Below are 22,570 nucleotides of genomic sequence, written 5' to 3'. Positions count from 1 at the left end.
TCACTCCTGACTCAGGAGATCTCCACGCCTTGAATATCCAGCAGTGAATATCCAGAGTTGTTCTTCCACACTCACACCACCTCCTGGGACATGTGCTCTGAAGCTGTGGAGCTGTGGAAACCCAGAAACCATGAAATAATGGGAGGATTGACCCTGAAAGCATAACAGTGGAGGCAAAGCCACTCTTTTTTGATATGGTCAACTTAACTAATGTCCAACTGAATGAGTTTTTTACAAAATGTTCTTTAAAAATTATTATTTCGAGATATTTTGAGTAGACATTCTTGGTAATTGGATATAATTTCCTTTCCCCAGTCTCCCGTAATTTCCACCAGAGGAGTTTTGGAATGGAATTCCATCTCAACTGTAAGACTAGGCCTGTGTAGTTAATGTGGTGATATAATATGTAAAACATTGACAGACTTAAATAATCACCATTGGAGACATCTGTGGAGACTTAAAAAAGCCCCTGCGATTCATATTTTAAGTTAGACACAGTTTTGGGTCTTTATATCAGAGAAGGAGGTGACTTTCTGTGCATTGCTGTCGGAGCTGAGAAGAGTAAATAGCACAAGGGACTTGATCCAGAGTATGCCAAAGTTGATGTACACGTTTCCGCAGTGGACCTTTTTTGCTCAGGTTGAAGATTAAATTATATCCAGTAGAGATGAGCCGACAGAGGATTTTCTGTGGTCTTTTAGCCCAAGGACAAGCCAACATGTCTAGTATCGTGTCTTCAGCAGAGTGTTCCTTCAGGTGCACAGAGGGGCACCTGAGATTTTGCTCATGAGGAACATGCATATACAGAACTTGGGTAGCTGCTAGTGGCAGATGCAAGCACCAGCATGATCCCAAGCCAGCTGTGACTTGCATTTGATTTTTCCCTCGTTACACATGATAATGTGGGCTTCCAGTCACCATGGAAAGGGCTCGCTTCCTGAAGCAGACCATATGCTCCTGGAGCACGTGGAGGTATCTGTTGTGCAGTGCAGAGATTTAACTGATGCTCCTATAAATGATTTTCCTGATGGCAACTAAAAATCAATTCCTCTAACCCAGATTCCAAATTCTGTGTCAATTCTGACCCATTTGCCTGACATCGGAAAGCTGTTGCTCTGAATTCCGAAATGATTTGTTTCTATGTCTGTGTGTGTGCTCTCATTTCTATTTGATTTTGGTCACAAAAATGCCCAAACACCACAACAAGCAAATACGCTTAAGGACATGCTGAAACCCTTCCTGATTAATGGTTTATTTTGTGTTGTGAGGCAGAGCATCCGCCTCCTGCGTTTGTAGCAAAAAAAGCTTTTTCTCACACTGTAACTGTTGGAAATGGATGAAGAAACGAGGGGAAAGTCAACATTTTCAGGTCGTGGTGTAAAGATGCAGCTACTTCCTAAAGCGCTGGAATTAATCTAGAATATGTATCCCAGGAAAACTTTGCCAAACTTAGGAAATCATCCTGCTATATATTGTACAAGTTTTAAAGAAGAGGCTGTGCCATGATGAGGATAGTGCCTAAAGAGAAATTCTGTAATTCTCCCGTGCTAAAGCAACCCTGGGAACGTCCCTGGCCATGTGAGGCATCTACACCCTGTGCATTTGGCTACTGAAGCTACCTCTTTCATAAAGTCTTGCTTTGCTTTGAGCCATTCTGCTGTTGCCCTTGAGCTTGTCAGCCTGGGCATTGGGAGGTGGCTCCATTTGGAAGCCATCCTTCCTGTAGAACATCTACAAAATTTATTTAGAAACAAAGAAGTAAAAAAAAGAAAACAAACAACTTGGAGGAAACATTGTGTGCTGAAAATGAGATGAAGAGCTCACAGAACAGCTGAATGAACCACAGCTCTGCACAAGGATTTGGGAGCCCTCGATTTGTCAGGGAAGGTGTTTGGGTTCATCAGGGCGTCATCATCTCCAGTCAGCGTGTCCCAGAGTGATGGAGAAACTGAAGCTGTAGAATTCAAAGGAGATTTGGAGCATTGTGGCAAAGCTGCTGGCATTTCAAATCCCACAACACGTCCTTATTCTCATTTCGGATGATGCCTTGCATGGTGTTCCATGTTGATCTCCAATTCAGACCGTTTTGGGTTTTTTTTTTCATCCTTGGATTTATAGTTCAAGCCCTTTTCTAGTTTCAAGTAAGGAAAACACATGTTTAGCAAGCACAGAAGAGGCCCTGATGGGGTGTTTCTTTGATGGTGTCGCGATGATGATTATGAACGTACATCTTGTGCGTAGGATGTGAAGCACCTCCTGGGGCCTGGCTGTGCTCAGACTGTGCCACTGATTTTGGGAAGGATGCGTGATGAACGCTCGTAAGTCCCCCGTAGGTCCTGATTTGTGGCACTTACGCCATGCAGCTGAGTGGCTCCAAAATGATTAAATGGGATTCGATCATTAGAAGCTGGCAGTATGATTCTGGTGAATTAAAGAACACTTTTTGCAAAGCGCAAAATGAGTTCCTTGTTTGTTGATTTTTTATTTGTTTGTTTTGTTTAAACGTATGTTTCTGCTTCGCGGGCTGTCAGAAGGTGAAGTCGTGGTGAACGAGGCTTGTTGGCTGTTTCCCTGACAATTTGGGAGTGTGCCGGCCCGCTCTTGGGTCATGAGGATGGTTAACTTCCCAGTGGTGTCCCGTGCTCTGGGCATGAGCAGTGAGATTTGGGAAGAACTGTGGTCAAATCCTCAAATTAGTATGTCTAGCTTTGCTACTTGTACCTCACAGCACTGTTCTTCGCCAGGTTGAGCACGGTGGCCCCAGAATCCTGCCCGAGTCCCACAAGGGTTTCCCACCAGATGTTCCTCATCTCTGAGATGCATCTTCATCCTTGGGTTGGGAGGTCCAGGCTGAAATTAGTAATGGCTTTTTCTTTCAAATCACTGCTTGTGTCTTCAATGTGAGACCAGATGCTAAATTTCGGATAGATTATGTAGGGTGTTGTGAATCTAGACTTGCCCTGTCTGTCTAAGGGCAGAAAAAGTGAAAAATGTGCTTTTGGCTATTTGCTGGGTCTCATGCATATCTGATAAATTCAATAATAGGAAAAAAACCCGCTTTAAACATTAACCAAAACTTGTGTCTTTTTAAAAATTTTTAATTGATGTTTCCCACTAGAGCTAAGTTGTCTCAGTTATTCTTCTGTAGTGTATTAAACAATACAATGTGTATAATAAACTGCAAACATCATCCCCACTAATTCTCATCTTTCTGTAGAAGATGGAAAATGAAAAAAACAAAACAAAACACAAAACCCTAAAAACCCGCAACGAACCAAAACCCGACAAACCCAGAATGGTTTTCTTAGACATCAGTCCCTCTATATGTCTTCTATGTTTTGGTGCTTTTGTTCACAGTGGATATTTGCTGTAGGCTATTGGCATTGCCAGGGAAAAAAAGATAATCGTGCAGTGAACTGGTTGATGCTTTATGTAAGAATATTGTGCTGCTGTAAATTTGTTGCATTTTACAGAGCTGTCTCCAAGAACATCCTTCAGAAAGTGAACTGTGGGATTTAGAAGTGAGAAAAGGCACTTAGTATGTGAGATAACTGGATAGAGTTTGGAGGCGTGAGGTCAGAGCCTTGGGCGCAATATTTATACTGCAATAACATCCCCTTACAGAATGGCCCATAACTTTTAGGTGTTGTTATGCCACAGAATCCATTTGGGGCTGGCCTGTGAGATCCCAGAGGGATAGGACATAGAAGTGCCTCTTGTGTCTGTTTGCAAGGGCGAGCCAAGGGGAGAGCATTTGGCATTTGGATCAGGATCAGGTAACCTCCAGACCTTCTTTCCTTCACTAGCTCCACTTTCTAGTGTCAGAGAGATCTGGTGCAATGCAGCATTATGTGAGAGATCCCCGTACTAATTCATAACAACTCCAGTGCGTGGTCAGAGATATCAATTCGGAGTACAGACTATATTGCAATAGTTCTGGCTGTGGTTCTGAATGCTAACTTAAATGGGGATTTATCTAGGAATTATTGCATTTTGCTGTGTAGACACACCTTTTTTCTTCTCTTTGTGTGTTTCTCTTCTGGAAATATTACACAGGGAGCACACGAAGTGCTATACGTAGGCTTTACCAGGGCGATGATGGGCAAGCAGCATGCATACATCCTCCCTTTTGAAACTCTTAAATCAGGATTTTATGAAGCGTCTGCAAATTTCTTCACGGAAAGGGCTGTCGGGCATTGGAACAGGCTGCTCAGGGAGTGGTGGAGTCACCATCCCTGGAGGGGTTTAAAAGGCATGTAGATGAGGTTCTTAGGGACACGGTTTAGTGATGGACTTGACAGAGTTAGGTTAATGGTTGGACTCGATGATCTTAAAGGTCTTTTCCAACCAAAATTATTTATGATTCTGTGATTCTGTCTCTGTCTACCTGCAACAGCAGAAAAGCCTTCTTGCTTTTCACCCAAAGGGGCTACAACTTGGAAGGAAATACCTGAGTAGCTGCTTGCTAAACGCGGTTTTGTGCAAGGGATCTGGTGTATGCACCCATGTCTCATATAGGCGCACACACAACCCATCTCCTGCAGCCACACTCTGAGGTCTGTGACCCGGGTTGCTTCTGAACACTTTGGTTAATGTGCTGATTTTGCCTGGAAAACAGAGTTCTCATAATTATTATTATTATTATTTTTATCTCCATGGGATAAAAATGGATTTAGAAATTACAATCAAAATACCAGGTTCCCTCCCTCCCTGCATGCTCCCGAGCTGCTGATTTCACAAGGCGTTCATTGAGACTCCTGGGTCTGAAGACAGGGAGTTTGAGCTCTCATTGCACATGATACATCTCTTCTGCGCACTGAGCACGGTGCTTAATGCAAGAGGAGTTAAAAAATAATCAAGGAACGTATGTGGAGGCTTGGGGTTAAGTGGCGAGAGCCGTGGAGTTGGGATGCTCATTTTCGCAGTGAGCCGTCACCCTAATGGACATTGATACTAATGATGGAGGAACCCCTGTGGTTATATGGTTTGTTCAGAGCTTTCAAACCCTGGGCATTGCCTGGCTTTCAGAAATACCTTTCTGAAACTCTTATCTCTGTGTGTACACATCTGAGACCATTTAAGTCAGTCATTCCTGTTTAATTTCTAAGACTGTTGTTGATAAAAATGAAATTTAGTTACCTCATACCTAGAATTGAATTGGGCAGAGAGCAATGTTATTGCTAGCCGTAAAGAGTGTACAATCTCTGTGAAAGTAAGAAATTTTGGAGAAGTTAAAACCACTTGCTCTGAGTGAATCGCCTTTGTGGTGTTGCATCAGGTTTCCTCTTAATTTATTGCATAGGTAACCAAGAAAAAAAATCCACCCTTTTTTGCTATGTTGGATGCTATAGCAAAATTAGAATATCAGCCATAATTCATGCCTGCATATACAAGAGAACAGATAATTGACCCAAGTAAAAATGTTTGTGTCTAGAGGATCTTTTGTTTTCCTGTGTACATCGCCAGATGGCTGCTCTTCCCAATTCAGGGCAGTGTAATGGAGCTGTTTCTGTTTTTTGGTACCTAATCTGGATGACGAGGTTTCAGAATTGTGCTGCAGGTGAAATTAATGTGAAAACACTTAAAAAAACCCAAAACCATGGCTATGCATGGTAAATACTCTGAAAATATGAATGCTTCATCCCTGAATATCACCCTATTGAGGCTGGGTGGCCACAGGTGACTTGGAGCTGTGTTGAGGGACCAGGTGAATGAATTGGTTGGACCCCTGCAAGGTTGAGGGTGGGAAGAGTTGAGTTTCCATCACCTTTTGTCATCTCCCACCCATGTCTTTCTTTCCCTCCTCCCCAGGGAGAGCAGGGCTGCATCTTGGTGGTCCCTGGCTGGGCTCGCATCAAATCTTCTTAGAGCGAAGGGACGCGACAAGCATGAATAGAGCTGATAAATTTGCCGCTGTTCTTTATCTGTGTAACCTGATTGCAATTGATAGATAATCTTAGAATCACAGAAGCATTTCGGTTGGAAGAGACCCTCAGAATCAACAAGTCCAACCATAACCTAACTTTAGCACTAAACCGTGTCCCTCTTCTGAACACCTTTTAAACCCCTCCAGGGATGGTGACTCCACCACTGCCCTGGGCAGCCTGTTCCAATGCCTGACAACCCCTTCCGTGAAGAAATTTTTCATGATATCCAATCTAAACCTCCCCTGGTGCAACTTGAGGCCATTTCCAATTGTCCTATCACTTGCTACTTGGCAGAAGAGACCAGCGCCCTCCATGCTACAACCTCCTTTCAGGTACTCGTAGACCAAGATAGAGCAGAGCTGCTTCCCAGTATCAACATACCTCTCCTTTTTATCCTTTTGTTTGTTTCTTTCTTTTAAATAACTCAGTACAAGTAGAGTATTGACTTTAACTGAGGGGAAGTAATTAATCACAGTACTTATGAGTAGATAATTTATTGCAGCTTGTGCACAGGATGGGTACCTGAGGCTGTTGTTCTCAGTCAATCAAGGCAGAGTGATAGGGGTTAATGGCACCCAGGTCACCATGCCATTGGGATTTAGTAGGCAAATTTCTCTTCTGATCCTGGGCAGTTTAACTTGTAAGCAGAAAGCCATAGCAACATGCTCTCAAGAAGAGTGGGGTTTTTTTTTCCATAATGTTGTGTTTGGGGTGAAGGCAGCTGAACAAGCTGCATGGAAGTGTCTCAGCAGTTGCTGGTGGTGACCCTCCTGCCAGTTATTTCTTGCTTGGCAAAGTGTCTTGCTGGGCTTCCTGAGCTGTGCTGAGTTCACGGAGAGGATTGCTGCAGGATATTGCATTATTAAAAAAAAAATAATAATTTTAATAGCATCCACTCAACCTGGCTGCACAAAGACACACTTTTCTCCCATAGCATTCCACCTCCGCATCCCTTCCTTCTTCCACCCCTAGTTACAACAGGTGAATTGGAGACGTAGCATGGGCCAGGACAAGCTTGAAGAAATGAAAAGCAACTCCCAAACCACCCGCTGCTTTATTTTGTGGTTAAAAAGATAACGGTTAATTAAGGACTAGAGAAACCCGAGGGGAATACTGTGTGTGTCTATGAAGGACTCAAAGGATGTTAGGAAGTGAAGCCTCCTGTGGACAGTAAGACAATTTTTTTGCATGTGAAGTTGCTTGTTTTGGCTGAGAGAATGTAAGTGGATCATTTCTGGAAACTTTGAATGGCAGCGGGAAGGGTAACAGTCGCATTATACTCAAATTCAGTATAATTGCATTGAAAAAACTAAAGGGAGTTCTTCACATGAGAACGTAAAGCACGTGTTCGTGCCTTTCTTTGTTTTTATTTCTCTTTTTCTCATCAAGGGGTGCATGCAGCATTGGGTGTACAAGCATTAAAGTCTGCACATTGTCCCTTTCTTGGGTCAAGACCCTAAAAAGAGCAGCATGAGTAGTTTTCTCTTAGAAATGGGATCAGGGTGTTTTGGGCAGTCTGAAAGACCAGAGCGCACCAAGTATTTTGAAGACAACTAAAGAAACATGCAGAATATGTATATTATATGAAGTGGCTCACGTAGGCTAAACAAATAGCATTAATTTGAAGTTTACACATTTCCAGTTTTATTTCTTAAAATTAAATAATTTACAGTTATAAGAGCTAATAGATCAATTGATAGCTTAAAGCAGCATCTTCTAACAGTGTACAAGAGCTACTTGTTCTCCTACAGATATCACATTTCCTCCTAACATCTGTTTATTAGCCTGTTATAAATTCTTACGAATGGCACCACAATGTTATTCTGACTCCAGGAATGTATTTTGAACACATATGTTCTTTGATGGACAGTTGCTTATAACTTCTGGTTTCTATGAAAATCCCCTATATATATAATATTTTCTTTGAAGGCTTTCCATGTTTGCAGGTATATAGAAGGTGACGGCTGAGCTCTGAAGTTGATATCTCTTGATATTTATGGCCCCATCATTAGGAAATCAGATCAACAGCTTTTGATGCACTTTTTTTTTTGCTTTTTTTGGACTGCATTTTCATTATTTTGTGATCTGATTCAAACTGCAGAACTCTGCTGGTGTGAGAACAGATGATTGTTTGAAGTTTTAAGTAAGAAAGTTGTTTGAAGATGTCTCCAGCCCTATTTGGCTTTTTCCAGGGAGCTCACAAAAGAATCCAAAATGAACAGTCCTTTTTATAGAAAATGCTGTTAAATCACTAAACAAATTTTTTAAAATTTGTTTTTTATTGATTTTGTTTTGGAAATGCCTAATGGGGGACTTGGGGAGGGTTTAGAAGCAGCGTGGACACAGCCTGAGCCCTTTGTTTTAGGGCACGGGGCAGGGACAGGACTCAAACCCCCGTCCTGTTTTCACATCCAGTCTGGTTCACAAGGGCACATACGGTTCAGCAAACCGAGTAAAAATGTTTGGATTCAACCATTTTCTGTCAAAATGCTGTTTTATCAAAACGGAAATATTTTGCGAGAACATGTCAGTTTTGATGAATTGTTTTGATGGGTGAAGTCTAAACAAATTGTTTTCGCATTCTATGTTGTTTTGATATAAAGACATCTCATTTTGACTCTGTCATTTAGACCTTTATACATAGTTCTAACATTTATATGTTATGACTTCTATAACTCATAAATATTGCATCAAATGTGTGATAACTTTCAAATTAAAAGAAAATATCAATATTATAAGGTTTCTATATTTTTGCAATATACTATTTACCTTTTTAAAAAATGCATATCTTAAATATATATATAACATATATGTAAACTTTTGAACATCTTGAATTACTTGTTTATAATTTTACTTTATGAGATCCTGATATTTTAGTATATTTCATAATGGAATGACAAGAATTGCCCAGGTCCTGTCCAGCTATAATTTCTTTAACTGTTTTTGTTCATTCCAGTCCTTGGGAGGAGTTAAATTTTTAATAATAAGAATAGTTGTCACAATGAGAGTGTTGTCACTTAGCAGATTTATGCCAAAGGTTCTAGACCATTTTATAAAGCTGTTTAAGATACAGATCTTCACGTACGAGAAAATTGAAACTCTGTTGTTTAGAGGTCAGTGGGGTCCAGTGGAGATTATCCAGTTCAAGTGTTGACAGGTTGCTGGTGCTCTTGGTTTATTAAAAAAAAAAACCAAACCAAAACACACTACGAAAAACCCCAAACAATATGAAAAACATTCCTTTGATTTTATTTTTTTTAAAAGTAAGGACAAAAATGAACATAATTTGATGTTATTACTTGTTGTGGGCCCTGTTACTGGTGGCAGCAGCTCAGGACCTCTCAGATGGGCTTTTGTTAGCTCGTCCTGACGGCGGCAAGTTTATACTCAAGATGCTCAAACGGTAGATAGATAGATGGGCATAGATATTGAATTGTGCATTATGTATTTTTTTGTATTTTCATGCATTATTTTGCTTGATGGTCCCAGTGGCTGGAAACTTGGTCTTGGCCAGTTCCACCTCTCTTTGTGCTTCTTCTGCCTTCCGTTGTGTCTGGGAAGGGCAAGAGAATCCACGAGGTACGTAAAGGTGTTTCTGAGGTGCTGGAACCCCATAAGGTATTTATGCTACTGTTAGTTTTGCTAACTGAAGGCAGTAGTTTGAATTCCTGAGTCTTGCTCTTGTCAGTCAAGGGAGTGGTTTGGGGGAAGAAAAAAAAAAAAATCACTAAAAGGCAAAAAAAAAAAGCACGCATATTCTTTCCACTGTCTTTTTCATCTTTCATATTTCAAGGTTTTTCCTGCGTTTTGCAGTGTACTTCCAAAAAAAAAAAAAAGTAGAAATTGAGGATTTTCATATAGACGCATGAGCCTGGAAAAGTGGCTTTAAGAAAAACAGCAACTACAAGGAGACTAGATAAAATCCCCAAGAGTTGGTAATGTGATAATAGTGTCTCATATTCATTGAATGGAGTGCCTGAGACTCAGTGCTTTCATGGAACTGTAAATGTTCTTTTAATCTCTTATTTCTCTAGAGAGGCAGATAAATCTGAACCCATTATGTCTGTGGCTGGGCAGGGCACAGGGATTTGCAGGGTTGCCGGGGCAGCCGGTTGTGCACCGGGCATGAAGCCGCTGTCCTGGCTCTCCAGCGTGTGGTTAGTGGGATAACGGGGGAAGCGGTGATGCAGGGGTCACAGTGTTCTGGCCTTTTTCAGCCACGATTTGCATGGTTTTTGTGGTCAGTGTAGAATCATAGAATCATTTTGGTTGGAACAGACCCTCGAGATCATTGGGTCCAAGCGTTAATGTAACACAGTCACTAAACCATGTCCCTAAGAACCTCGTGTACATGTCTTTTAAACCCCTCCAGGGATGGTGACTCCACCACTGCCCTGGGCAGCCTGTTCCAATGCCCGACAGCCCTTTCCAGGAAGAAATTTTCCCTAACATCCAATCTAAACCTCCCCTGGTGCATCTTGAGGCTGTTTCCTCTCATCCTATTGCTTGTTCCTGGGGAGCAGAGACCAACCCCCTCCATGCTCCAAGCTCCTTCCAGGCAGGTCAGAGATCAGAAGGTCTCCCCTCAGCTCCTGTTCTCCAGCTGAACCCCCAGCTCCCTCAGCCGCTCCCATCACACTTGTGCTCCAGCCCCTTCCCCAGCTCCGTTCCCTTCTCTCAACTCGCTCCAGCACCTCAAGGCCTTTCTCGGTGTGAGGGGCCCAAAACTGCCCCCACGATTCAAGCGCATACAGTGCAAAGGGAGAGGGCTGGTTTTGAGCAGGTGATGGTTAAAACCAGGGAAAACCTGGCACAGGGTGAGAGGTGCTGATGGTTACTTGCGCATCAACCAGGGCTTGCAGCAGCCCCTGGCTCTCGGCTGCTGCCGCAGTGCCCGGGTTCACTCACGCCCAGGAGCGTTCAGGTCCGGCCACAACCCAGAGTTGTTTACTTGGGAAAATGAGACAAATGAACAAAAGTGAGAAAATGGCCAGGAGTTGAAAGGGGAGAGAGGAATGGGGGTCAGAGAGGTTGAGGGCAGAGTGAATCAAGTAGAGAAAGAAGTGGGAAGAATTATTATTATTTGAGGGATATTGGGTGTGATCTGTTTTTTGATTGAGTTCAGCCCTGTGGAAGGGGAGCTCAGTTTTACAAGCTGTACCATCACTTCTGTGGAAATAAATAGAGTCTTAGTGTGGAAGGGTCCTTTTTCTTTCTAATTTAAGAATCTGCCCTAATATCTGTCCAACTAGAAGCTGCTCTCTCCAACGAATGTTTCTCATTGAAGGAGGCAGGAGGGCTTTGTATTTTCCTGCAGAAGACACAAAGGTTGTGTGCTGCAAAGAGTTCAGCAGAGCAGGGATACTTGGTTTTTGCTTTTCCAGGTGGGGATAATTTCACTGAGGTCTCTTAGGGGGAGGCCAAGCCTTGGCTCAGCCTCAACCATCCCAGCCTGGTTCCGAGTCTGGGAGTTGTTGCACCACTACAGCTGCTTCTCAGGAACTGGAGAGAGAAATGTGGGATCTCTCTCAGGTCTTTTTGTGGTGAGCTAGATCCAGATGGATTTTCCTCTCTGTGCATTTAGTCCTGCGTGAATGCAGTCTGGAGCAGAGCTCTGCTGTGGATACACTTTGGTCCAGCACCATGCAGATCTGGCCTCTGTTTTGGGCTGCTTTGCTCTGGGGCAGGTGGTTCTGTGGCATTTTTATGGCAGGAAGATGCTTTAAAGCCTTGGAGCTGCAGAGGTGTGAAACCACGCACCCACGCCGGCACCGAGATGAACTGAACCCAACCCAAAAGAAACAGGCACATCTGCGTTCACAAGCTGCAGCTCCGAATGGGGCTGCTAAACCCGGAAAGTTACAAGAGCATTGGTGTTTTGGGAGCATCGCTTCACGTGATGCATGTCCCATGTTTGGGTTGTACTGTGTCTAATATGGTGCAATCTGCAGCCGATGCTTTTTCCGTGATGAGATCGTTGCTAATGCCTGTCTCTGCTCTGGATTATTTACCGTTTAATCGTTCAGTTCAGCTCACACTGTGGCCTTTGCATTGGTGGGATCACTAAACCGAGTCTTTTTTTCTGCTACTGTGTCTCTGCTTCTTTTGAATCATTTCCTCTCACTATGATAAATTTGAACGCAGTCGGTCCCCAGGGTCTCAGACCATTGCACCGTCTCCTACTGGTTCACTTCTCATACCCCATGCAAGACCACAGGACTGGCATGAAGATGGATGTGTTGCAATATTGGGACTCTTGGTCAAGCTGTGACCTTCTAGAGCATCAAAGCCTCATGCTCTAGAGGAGCAGTCGGTGTGGTTAAGTTATAGTAGTCTTGGTCAAGCAAGCCAATCACTGCATGGGATATGATTTACAAATTAGCCTCAGTATAACTAGAATATCTCAAATGCTTTATTTGGCGTATGTGGAGCCCCACTGTGGTGTGGGTGACAGTCCCTTTCAAAGGTGGAGGGAGGTGATTCTCCCCCTCTGCTCTGCTCTGATGAGACCCCCCTGCAGTTCTGTGTCCAGCTCTGGGTCCTCAGCACAGGACACACATGGACCTGCTGGAGAGGGGCCAGAGGAGCCCCAGCAATGACCCGAGGCTGGAACAGCTCTGCTGGGAGGACAGGCTGGGAGAGTTGGGGTGTTCGGCTGGAGAAGGCTCAGGGGAGACCTTATTGTGGCCTTTCCGTACTTAAAAGGGGCCTGTAAGAAAGATGGGGACAGACTTTTTAACAGGGCCTGTTGTGACAGGACAAAGGGTGATGGTTTTAAACTAAAGGAGGGGAGATTCAGGATAGATATGAGGGAGAAATTTTTTACGCTGAGGGTGGTAAAACAGTGGCCCAGGTTGGCCAGAGAGGTGGTGGATGCCCCATCCCTGGAGACATCCCAGGCCAGGCTGGACGGGGCTCTGAGCAACCTGAGCTGGTGCAGATGTCCCTGCTCATGGCAGGGGGGTTGGAACAGATGATCTTTGAAGGTCCTTCTGGCCTAAACTATTCTAGGATTAATGGAATCATAGAATGTCCTGAGTTGGAAGGGACCCAGAAGGATAATCGAGTCTGACTCCTGTCCCTGCATATGACAACCCCAAGGTTCACACCATGTGTCTGCGGGCGTTGTCTCTTCTTGAATTCTATGATTCTAAGGTGCTGTCTTCACAGATGAGCTGTGCCTGGTGAGAGAAGGGTTGGTGTGTGAAGGGACATGTAGTTTTCAGTCCTTAGCTTTGCTTGGAGAGGACTTTATGTGTTGGTAAAAGTCTTTCTCCCAGCTTTGTCAGCTCCCCGGATTGAGAAGAATGAGGAATGTTTCCTCCTTGGATAAGTAGAAGAATGAGGGATGTTTCCCCCTTGGATAAGTAGAAGAATGAGGGATGTTTCCCCCTTGGATAAGTAGAAGAATGAGGGATGTTTCCCCCTTGGATAAGTAGAAGAATGAGGGATGTTTCTTCCTGTGCCATCCAGGCAGAAGTACCAGGGACTTTCTTAGTATGCAAATTTCTTACCACCTTTTGAGTCTGCACAGCTCAGTAAGAGCTAGGGTGGTATGAATTAGGGTGAGATTAATCATGTGCTTGTAAATTAGTCCTTGTGCCCATCACACTTTGTGGTTGGAGTGGGCTCATCAAGAGTATTTTCATTTGAAGGTTTGAAGGACACGTTTTGTCCTCTGTGGATTTTGTCTTTTGTAGAAGGACCTACCTCCCTCATGACATGGATCTCTTTGAAAGGGTTTGAGGAGGACATTTCTTTTGCTTTATTTCTTGTGTTTCCCCTGCCTCCCATGGCACCACATGCGTTAGCTGAGGTCCTGAAGCTGCATTCAGCTTGACAGGTTCTGGGTGAGGGAAGTTCACAGAGGTCTTAGACGGGTCCATTGAAAGGCAGAGAAAATATGGGTATCTGAGCCCCATGGACCACTCGTGACTCACTGAAGTTATTTAAGGCAGGAAAAAATTGTTTCGAAAGTAGCAACACTACTGGAGCTTAGGTCCCTGTGGAAAAAAGATCCTTTGTCCTATCCATCTTCCCATCCCACCCATTGGAAATGAAAATGTGAATTAGAGACTGAACATCAGTGCTTCGGTTCACAGGTGCTGAGCATGATCCACCAGAGAAGCACCAGCATTTCCTGAGGTGGATGCTCAGGTTGGGCACCCATGCGTTACCCTGCCAGCTATTCCCATTTACCCAGCAGATTTTCCTTTGTTTGAATATTCTTGTTTTAACATTTTGCTTGGTCCTCAAAGGCTTTTCCAGATACTGTGATCATTCAGATTCACTTCATGACTACTAAAAATTAATATTTGCATTGTAATGACTTGAACTGTAGTACTGAGAAGCCTGATTGTGCCCTACAGGTGCACAAAAAAGTGTAAATCCCTGTTCCTAAAACTTCCACTGCAACCTGTTGTCTCCCAGAAGTTTCCACAGTCCTTTTATCAACACCACAAAAGAAAAATAAAATAAAGCAAAACACCATATATTAGATTTTTTTCGTAAGGATGATTCTGAAAGCGCTCAGAAAGTAGGAGTAAGTTTTTTGGGTTTTTTAATGCATTTGTTTGTTTGTTTGTGGTTTTTGTGTTTTTCATTTTTTGTTTTTCTTTTTTGTTGTTGTTTAGTTGGTTGGTTTTTGTTTTGTGTGTTTTTTTGGTTTTTTTTTAGCTGAGTCTTTTTAGTCTGAAAACAAACTTCACCTTGAGACTTTTGGACTTTGGAAGACCGTAATCCATATTTGAATGTGGAGAGGGTCCCATCTTATTTTGGTGTCTGAAAGTTGTGAGGTGCAAGTCTTTTAAAAAGGGCAAGATTTTTTTTTTTTTTTTTTTTTTTGAGAGGCATTGGAAGGGGGACTGACTGACAGACAGAGAGATCTGTGAATCGGGCACATAAGACATCTCAAATTGGGCATCTGGAAATGAAGGCGCCTGAAATCTGTTGTCAACTTTGAAAATCCCATTTCGCCCTCCCTGCTCCCCCCCACCTCCTGCCAGCTTTGAAAGTTTGAACCGTGTTCTTTTTATCACATTTGTCATTCCTTAGTAATGAAGCTCTGGCATTCAAAATTTGTCTGACAACTTCATGGGTAGGAGCCAAAATGAAGTTCAACTTGCACCTTTCTCTGATGCACCCAGTGCTATTTGCAGCAAGAGGCAGAAGTCTGAACTAGAGGGAATCCAGCCTCATTTATTACGGCAATTACTGTCTTCTTGCTGATGCCAAAATTAAGCTTGTTTTCTTTGTTCTAGTGTAGATGGACAGGAACTGTTGAGGCGAACGCATCAGGAATGTTGAGAGAGAAAATGCCATGTATAAACCATTTATTCTCAGGGTATTCCTTCCTCTTAAATAATGTAAAGGTCATAAATATTCTGGAAATCGTGTAAAATCAGTGCTGCAAAAGACTTTGAACAGTTCCAGGCTAGCTTAGATTTTATTTTATAGAGGCTCAAGTCCAGCACTTTAAAGTTTTCTAATTTTAAATACATTTAAATGCATTTTCAAGGTAATTTAGATCTATAAACTCAATGTATGGTTCAAGTGACACTGAGAGAACTGGCTTTGGGGGAGAAAGCACAACTCAGAAATGAGGTCTGATGTATGGTCTGCTGGACATGGCTTGTGTCTTTGTCTGTGGCCAACTGTATGGGTTACACAAGGTATTTAGGGTATGAACTGAGCGTGGGCCAAGTCCAAGTGTGCCAAGTACCCGTGATCTGGAAGCAAGCCCAACCATGACCATGTCGTGCCAGGTTTTGTGGCCGTGTCATGTAAGTGTCCTTGGGCAAACCCAGCGCTTCCTCTTTGCGTTCCTTTAATTCAATTTTTGGCTTGAGGATGCGTTTTGAGAAGGCTCAGGTTTGGTCTGGGCGTAATGGTGTCAACATTTGTGCTCCCATTGCTGTTTGCATTTGCAGTCCGAAGTCCTCCTGCTCCAACCACAGAGGTTGTACCTTCTCAGAGGTCCCACAGCTCAGGTTCTACGTTGTCGAGGCATTGCAGTAGCTGACACCCATCTCTGGGAAGGTCTGCAAACCACAGTCACTGAACTTTTAAAACATTTAGAAATCCCACCCTGATCTATGTGAAAGCATAAAGTGCTTCAGACTGGATTACTCTTGAGTGACTAACATGGCATTTCCCTAAAGTGCGGACCAAAGGACTCCGCTTCCTTTGAGCAAAACATAAAGACTGCTATAATTTAATTATTTTGGACCTGCGGCGGTTAATTAGAGCCTTTCTTGAGCTCCCCTGTGGGTTAATGGTCTTTAAACCACATATCCAGTTGTTTGTTCAGATGAAATGTTTTAATTTTCAAATGCATGTGATTTTTCCCTTCTATAAGTGTTGCTATGTTAGCAACATCGCTATACCACTGTTGGCTATCTCACACATAAGTAAGATTTTTTGGGGAGAGAAAAATGTTTGTGTTGCAATTTAACTCCCATTTACAGGCAGGTGGAATTGAAGTCTGGTTTCTGGGTTTCTGATTGCAAATGCATAATATATTTGAAGTGGCATCTGAATCTCTAAAGCTGAGGTTTGTTCAATTGCCTTTTGATGCCCAACTTTAACTGATTTCAGCAAGAACTGAACCAGAATTTGAATCCTAGCGGCAGCATTTATATATTACAGTTCAAATCTTACGAAACTGTGTGGATACAGATCCCTGAAGTAACACATGCTTGCAGTGTTTAGTTCAGAAGTTATTCAAACATTTTTTTGAAAATAAATAGATGTACTTGGTAAATTCTTTAAGTCGTTCTTCTTACAAGTGTATTGACATGGTAGCTGACATACGATGTTCTGAGGGTTGATTTTTGTGCTTCGTAAGGGCATGTCCTATCGAGGAACTGAAAGTTTGCACAACATTTTTTTTTGTTTTCTCTGAGTTCATTAGTGAACATACAAAGGGACTTTATAAATAATATCTGAACTTATGCAGTAAGCAGGAAACAAGTGGTTACACAAGCAGTGTCCAGTTTTGAATGGGATAGATGGAGATGATAAGGCGTGTTGTAAATCACTGTCGGTATCAAGCGGAGCAACACCTTCCCTTCTTTTAATAGAATCATAGAATAGTTTGGGTTGGAAGAGACCTTAAAGCTCATCCAGTGCCCCCCCTGCCATGAGCAGGGACATCTGCACCAGCTCAGGTTGCTCAGAGCCCCGTCCAGCCTGGCCTGGGATGTCTCCAGAGATGGTTCATCCACCACCTCTCTGGGCAACCTGGGCCAGTGTCTCACCAACCTCACTGTAAAAAATTTCTTCATGTCCAGCCTGAATCTTCCCACCTTTAGGTGAAAACCATCACCCCTTGTCCTATTGCTACGGGCTCTGCTGAAAAGTCTGTCCCCATCCTATTTATAGGTCACATTTAAGTATGGAAAGGCCTCGATAATGTCTCCCTGGAGCTTTCTTGTCTCCATGAGAAACAACCCCAATGCTCTCAGTCTGATTTTGGGGTGTAACCATCTGCATGGGTTGCCCAGGGAACTGGACAATAAACTGTCTTTTCTTCTGCTCTGGATTGCAATTGTATCTGAAACTTCAGAGCTGGTAAAACCCCAACGAAATGTTTGTAAAACACACAAGGCATGTTCATTGCAATGTGCTGTGCTAAGCATTTCTTTCCTCTCCCTCCCCAGCGATCAAAGAGAAATACATGGACTGGACGGAGTTTCTCATACACGATTTGACTGGCGCCCGGACTGCACCTGCAAATTTACTGGAAGGCGTATGTATTAGATTGCAGTTTCTATCTGATAACAGTGTCACGATGTGCGTGCTGCAGCCGTGTTTGTGCTCCCAAAGTGTCGGGCTGTGTGTTTGCAGCGTCCGTCTGCCGGCAGCAGAGTCTGATCCAGCGCTGGCCAAAAGTTGGTGGCAACGTTGCCTTTGATTCTGGTGGATCTGCTTCTGGCCCAGCGATGGGTAGCTTGTCTTGCCTTGAGGCTGGAAAATGCTGCTTAGAAAGCTGGGTACTCAAAAAAGCCTGGGTGGTGAAGGAGAGCATTGAGGGAGTCCGTAGGAAGGAGGACACAACCCTTTAGTGCCCCCTTAGATCCACCAAAATGATGACCTGAGCTTTCAGGTCAGGACACAGTTTGAAGAAGGGTTTAGCAGGTTGATGGGGATTTATGTGTGTCTGGAAATACCTGCCCCAAGGACGTTTTCTCCACCTAAACAGAGCAGTCAGATTTAGCAGGGGAGTTGGGTGAGGTGGCCTCAGTTGTCAGTACTCAAGAGAGAAGGCGGCGTTGATTTTTTTAGATTCACCCCTGTGGCCGAGAGCCCAGTCTGTGCAGCATATTCACGGGGGCGACTTGCACCTGGGACAGCCTCAGCTTGCCTTGAGATGTGGGATGCAAATCCCGCAGATTCACCTTGAAACTGTGGGAACAGGGCACCTTCTCCATCGGGACCTACCCTGCTTTTGTGTGGATGCTGTGCAGGCATTTGGAGAGGAGACAGCCCATCCTGCAGGAGATTATTCTCTCTGCACCTCTGTGTGCATCCAGGCACCATTTCTGATCTTTTTGTCCCTGGTCGCTCCCACCTGCCACAACTGTGTTCCGTTTCCATGCGGCTTTGCAGTATGAGCTGCCTGGCAGGGAGGATTAATAGTGTACCATCAGATATACTCTTTTCCTCCCAATCTGTTAGCCCAACATCCCTTGCACACCCAAAATAATGCACATCCTCAGGCTGGCTGCATCCCTGTTCCTGGACCGCTCCCAGGTGGCATGTGCAAAAAGCTGGTGGTGTCCAACACCCATCTTGATGGCCAATGCCATCACCAATCTCTCCATTCCTTTTCTGCATGCAGAGAAAAGAGGCAGCTCCAGGCAGAAATGCAGAGAGGGAAAACGGTGCATTGGCTTGGAACAGTATCTGACCTTTTTCTGGTGTTTTCTGTAATATACGTGCTTAGTACTGTCTGTGTTGTGCGGTGTATGTAACCCCCTGTCGACAGATTTGCTGCTCGTGAGTGCTGCAGATTGTTGTTATACTGTTAAATTAATATGTAGTGATGCCTTTTTTTTTTTTTTTACATGCTAGCTATGCATATAAAGAGTTCTTGCATTATGGTAAATGTTAATATTTCATGCAAGCCAATTATTAATTTTACCCATTCAGTTCTCAGGGGTAAGTGACAACCCATTGGCTTAAAATTTAGCACACAAATCAGAGAAGCAATATTCGCTTTTAAACAGCCAGGGATTTATTATAATGAGTTAAATCATTACACCATTGTTTCATATTAAAGAATGTTTTGTTGCAATGAAGCAGTTGTATGAGGGAAAAAAAAAAAGCGTTGAATCAGATTTCTGTTATATTATTCAATTCTGACACTGCATTTTGCCATGAAATAATATTTGAAGGTCGCTTACATTGTAGAGGAGTGGCTTATAATGGCAAATACATTGTTCTGAGAAATATCTATTAATCATAAAGCTGATTAAAACTGTACATGTGATAAGGTTATAGTAAATTTTAATTACATTTTTAACCAAATTCTCATTCTGTTGCCTGCACTTTTGGCTTAAGAGAGATGTAGTCAAAATTGGTTGCGTTTCAAAATCTTGAATATTTTCAAAATCCAATATGGAAGAGAACTTTTTTGAAAAATAAGGCATTTTCCTACAAAGTATGATCCTAGACTTACTCTGATTTACAGAATTAATATTTTTAAAAAATACTGTGAAATGTTTATATTGTTTAATTAAGTAGAAGTGGGAAAAACACACACAAAAGTCCTTTTTAAAAAATATATTTTGCCTGTGCTTAATATCTCCTGTGGGGACCAATGCTTCCAACTCTTGGGGTGTTTTTTAGTGCTGCTCTTAAAACACTAGAATCAAGAAATTGCATAAGAATTGGCCTTTTTTTTTTTTTTTTTTAAAGAAACTTAACCACTACATTAGTGGAGACAAGCTGGGCAGCACAGAGATGCTCACGATCACAAAATAAAAATACTAAGCCCCCAAGGTATCATTCTGCAAAGCATCTCATGTTTTTTTAATGCCTGCAGTTGGCAGCTTTGCAGGTGTAAAGTTAAGCACATGTGTAGACTGTTGCAAAACTGGGATCACAAAAAATACAATATGTAAGCAAATAACCTCATTTACTGGAGTTTCTTGGGCACGGTGGCTTGCTCCAGCAAATCCTGTGCACCTTGGGCTTTGATCCCAGGGCCGTTGTGCTGATGAGAACCTGCCCTTGGCTTTGGAATAACCACCATAGACTCTTTCATCCATGGTGGTGGGGAATAATTTGCTTTATACACCAGTAGGAGTGAGATAAAGCTTTTGGTGAGACAGATCAGTGCACAGAGGGCGATTTTAGGGTCATGGCCAAAGTAATTGCCTTTTAGGTAAATGCCGGTGTCCAGTCCCGTGACTGGTTATTATCAGCTGCAATCAATGAGAATTTGGTTTGAAATCCTCCAACTTAACTGGGCTTCGAGTTGTTCAGGAGCATCTTAAGTGGATGTGCATTATGAGCTGTTCCACCTTTTATTATTCTTTTTTTGTTGTTGTTGATGATGTCAGTTGAGAAATTAGCACAACTGTTGTTTTCTGTTTTACTTCTGAATTTGCACTTGGAAGACATTGGGTAAAATAGAAGAAGAACAGACTGTTTGCTGATCGCTTGGATGATGGTGTGAAAAACAAAAATAATCTTCTGCTGTCATCTGTTTCCTTGAGAAGTCTTCAAATAAAGTTTAAAATAAGGAGTTTTGCTTCTATTCAAACAGCCTCTGCGAGGAAAAAACCCTGTAGACCTCATTACAGTTGATTCCTTAATAGAGCTGCAGGATTCCCAGAATCCCTTTCAGTACTGGATAGTTAGTGTGGTTGAAAATGTTGGAGGAAGATTACGCCTTCGCTATGTGGGATTGGAGGAGACTGAATCCTATGACCAGTGGTTGTTTTACTTGGATTGCAGACTTCGACCAGTCGGTTGGTGTCAAGAGAATAAATACAGAATGGATCCACCTGCAGGTAAAGAGCCTCCTAAAAATACTGTCTCTCTTTCATGGTGTTTATTGATGTTTTGAGATACTCGTGCCACCCATTTCTTCTTCTCCAGCATTCACATTGCTTTGGCAGTAGTTTCTAGCTGTGACACAGATGACATGTGAGAGTCACCTAATTTACGTTCCAAATGGGTCAGGTAAACTGTATTAAGTGTATTTAATAAATTCAGTTTAGCTTAGCTCACTCCTGGAAGGAAGCAGCATCTAAGAAAAGCAGTTTCGTGCAGTTTTCTACCAAGAAGCAGACCTGATGGGGATAGTCCAAGGATGTTCCTGCTTGCCCAGCCCTTTGCAGTGGTGTTTCAGTGGCCAGGTCTTCCTGACCATACTGTAGACATCCCGGTGGAGGCCTCACTGGGAGCCAGTCTTCTACTGCCCAAATTAAGTCCTAGGTGACACCTCTGAGCATATATTAGGCTCCATTTGCTTTCCCTTCACCCAAAGACCTCTTGCCCATTTGTCTTCTTGTGGTCACACACGTTTCTCCTGGGTAGCAGTAGACCTCCATGAAATTTCCCAAGGCTGGAGAAAGTGTTTTGGGACCCTAATGGTCCTTGTAACACAGGTCTTTCATATTCTGCTGTAACATCGCTGTACAGCTGCCAAGTGAGACCCATCTTGTGTGTAACCAGTCAGAAAGTGCAGTGAGGGTGCTGGTTTTGTCTGTCTGTCCATGTCAGCTCACCCATTGAGAAGCTATGGGATGTCTATTGAAAATACTCCTTTGAGTAAGGGTAGGTGAGGTCTTCCAGATTTAAAAGACCAAAGATTTTTGTCCTGCAATTTCTCCAAGGGACTGGATTCTTTGCAAGTATTCAGACCAGATTCAGCATCAGGACATTGCAGCTCTCTGGAGTTGAGTGTTCAAACCATCTGGGAAGGAGGGAGATAGGGACTACAGTTAAGTCAGTCTGAGGTCAGGAACTGGAAGTCCCAAATCCAGGAGCAGGAGAAGTTCAAGGGACAGGAGCTGGGCAGAAGAGTCGGGATCAAGCAGGCTGAGCCAGGAGCCTGGGCAAGAACAGAGTTTAGGGGTCAGCTGGAATCGGACTCCAAGCAGTGAGACTGGGTTTGTCAAAAGGAGCAGGATCAAACCAGCAGCGCAAGGAGGAGTGCAGGGCTGAGCGTGGGGGAAAAATAAGGTTTGCTAAGGTTTAACAAGCAGGATAAGGCCAAGGGACCACAGGGCACAGCAGAGGCTCAGCTGCCTGCAGGCTCTTGGAAAAATGCTTGCAGAGGCATTCACTGTCAGATTCTGGGGCTTTTGGAGATGTGCTTCCATCCAGGCTATACCTCATTACAGCAGGGGAAGACTTGGGAGGTGAATTATCTCCGCCACACCAGTAGTACTGGTCAAAACCTTGTGAAAGTTTCTGGGTGATGGCATTTCTCTCTTCTCAGGGTGTTTGGCTCTGTGTTGGTCTGACTTGAGTTGGCTGAATTAGTTGAGTCAAGTTGGTTGACTTGACTTCTCTTGGAGGTGGGGATCTTGTTAAACATGACAGCTTGGGCTGTTGCATGGTCTTCTTTGGGGCAGAAAGTGTGCAGCATCTCTATTTTTCATAAAGCTTATACCTGGAGCCACAAA

The 22,570-nt window shown here is 43.2% G+C and overlaps 1 protein-coding gene across 1 annotated transcript in view; it reads left to right on the top strand.

Annotated features, from left to right (window-relative positions):
• SFMBT2 (Scm like with four mbt domains 2) overlaps positions 1-22,570 on the top strand; it is a 104,839-nt gene that overhangs the window by 22,325 nt on the left and 59,944 nt on the right. Inside the window, exons 4-5 of the mRNA XM_065647610.1 lie at positions 17,588-17,676; positions 20,701-20,947. Of these exons, the coding sequence (XP_065503682.1) occupies positions 17,588-17,676; positions 20,701-20,947 (336 nt within the window). The remainder of the gene's footprint in view (positions 1-17,587; positions 17,677-20,700; positions 20,948-22,570) is intronic.

Source organism: Caloenas nicobarica, chromosome 1 (assembly GCF_036013445.1).
Source record: "Caloenas nicobarica isolate bCalNic1 chromosome 1, bCalNic1.hap1, whole genome shotgun sequence".
Lineage (NCBI taxonomy): Eukaryota > Metazoa > Chordata > Aves > Columbiformes > Columbidae > Caloenas > Caloenas nicobarica.
This window is presented reverse-complemented; position numbering and strand designations above follow the sequence as displayed.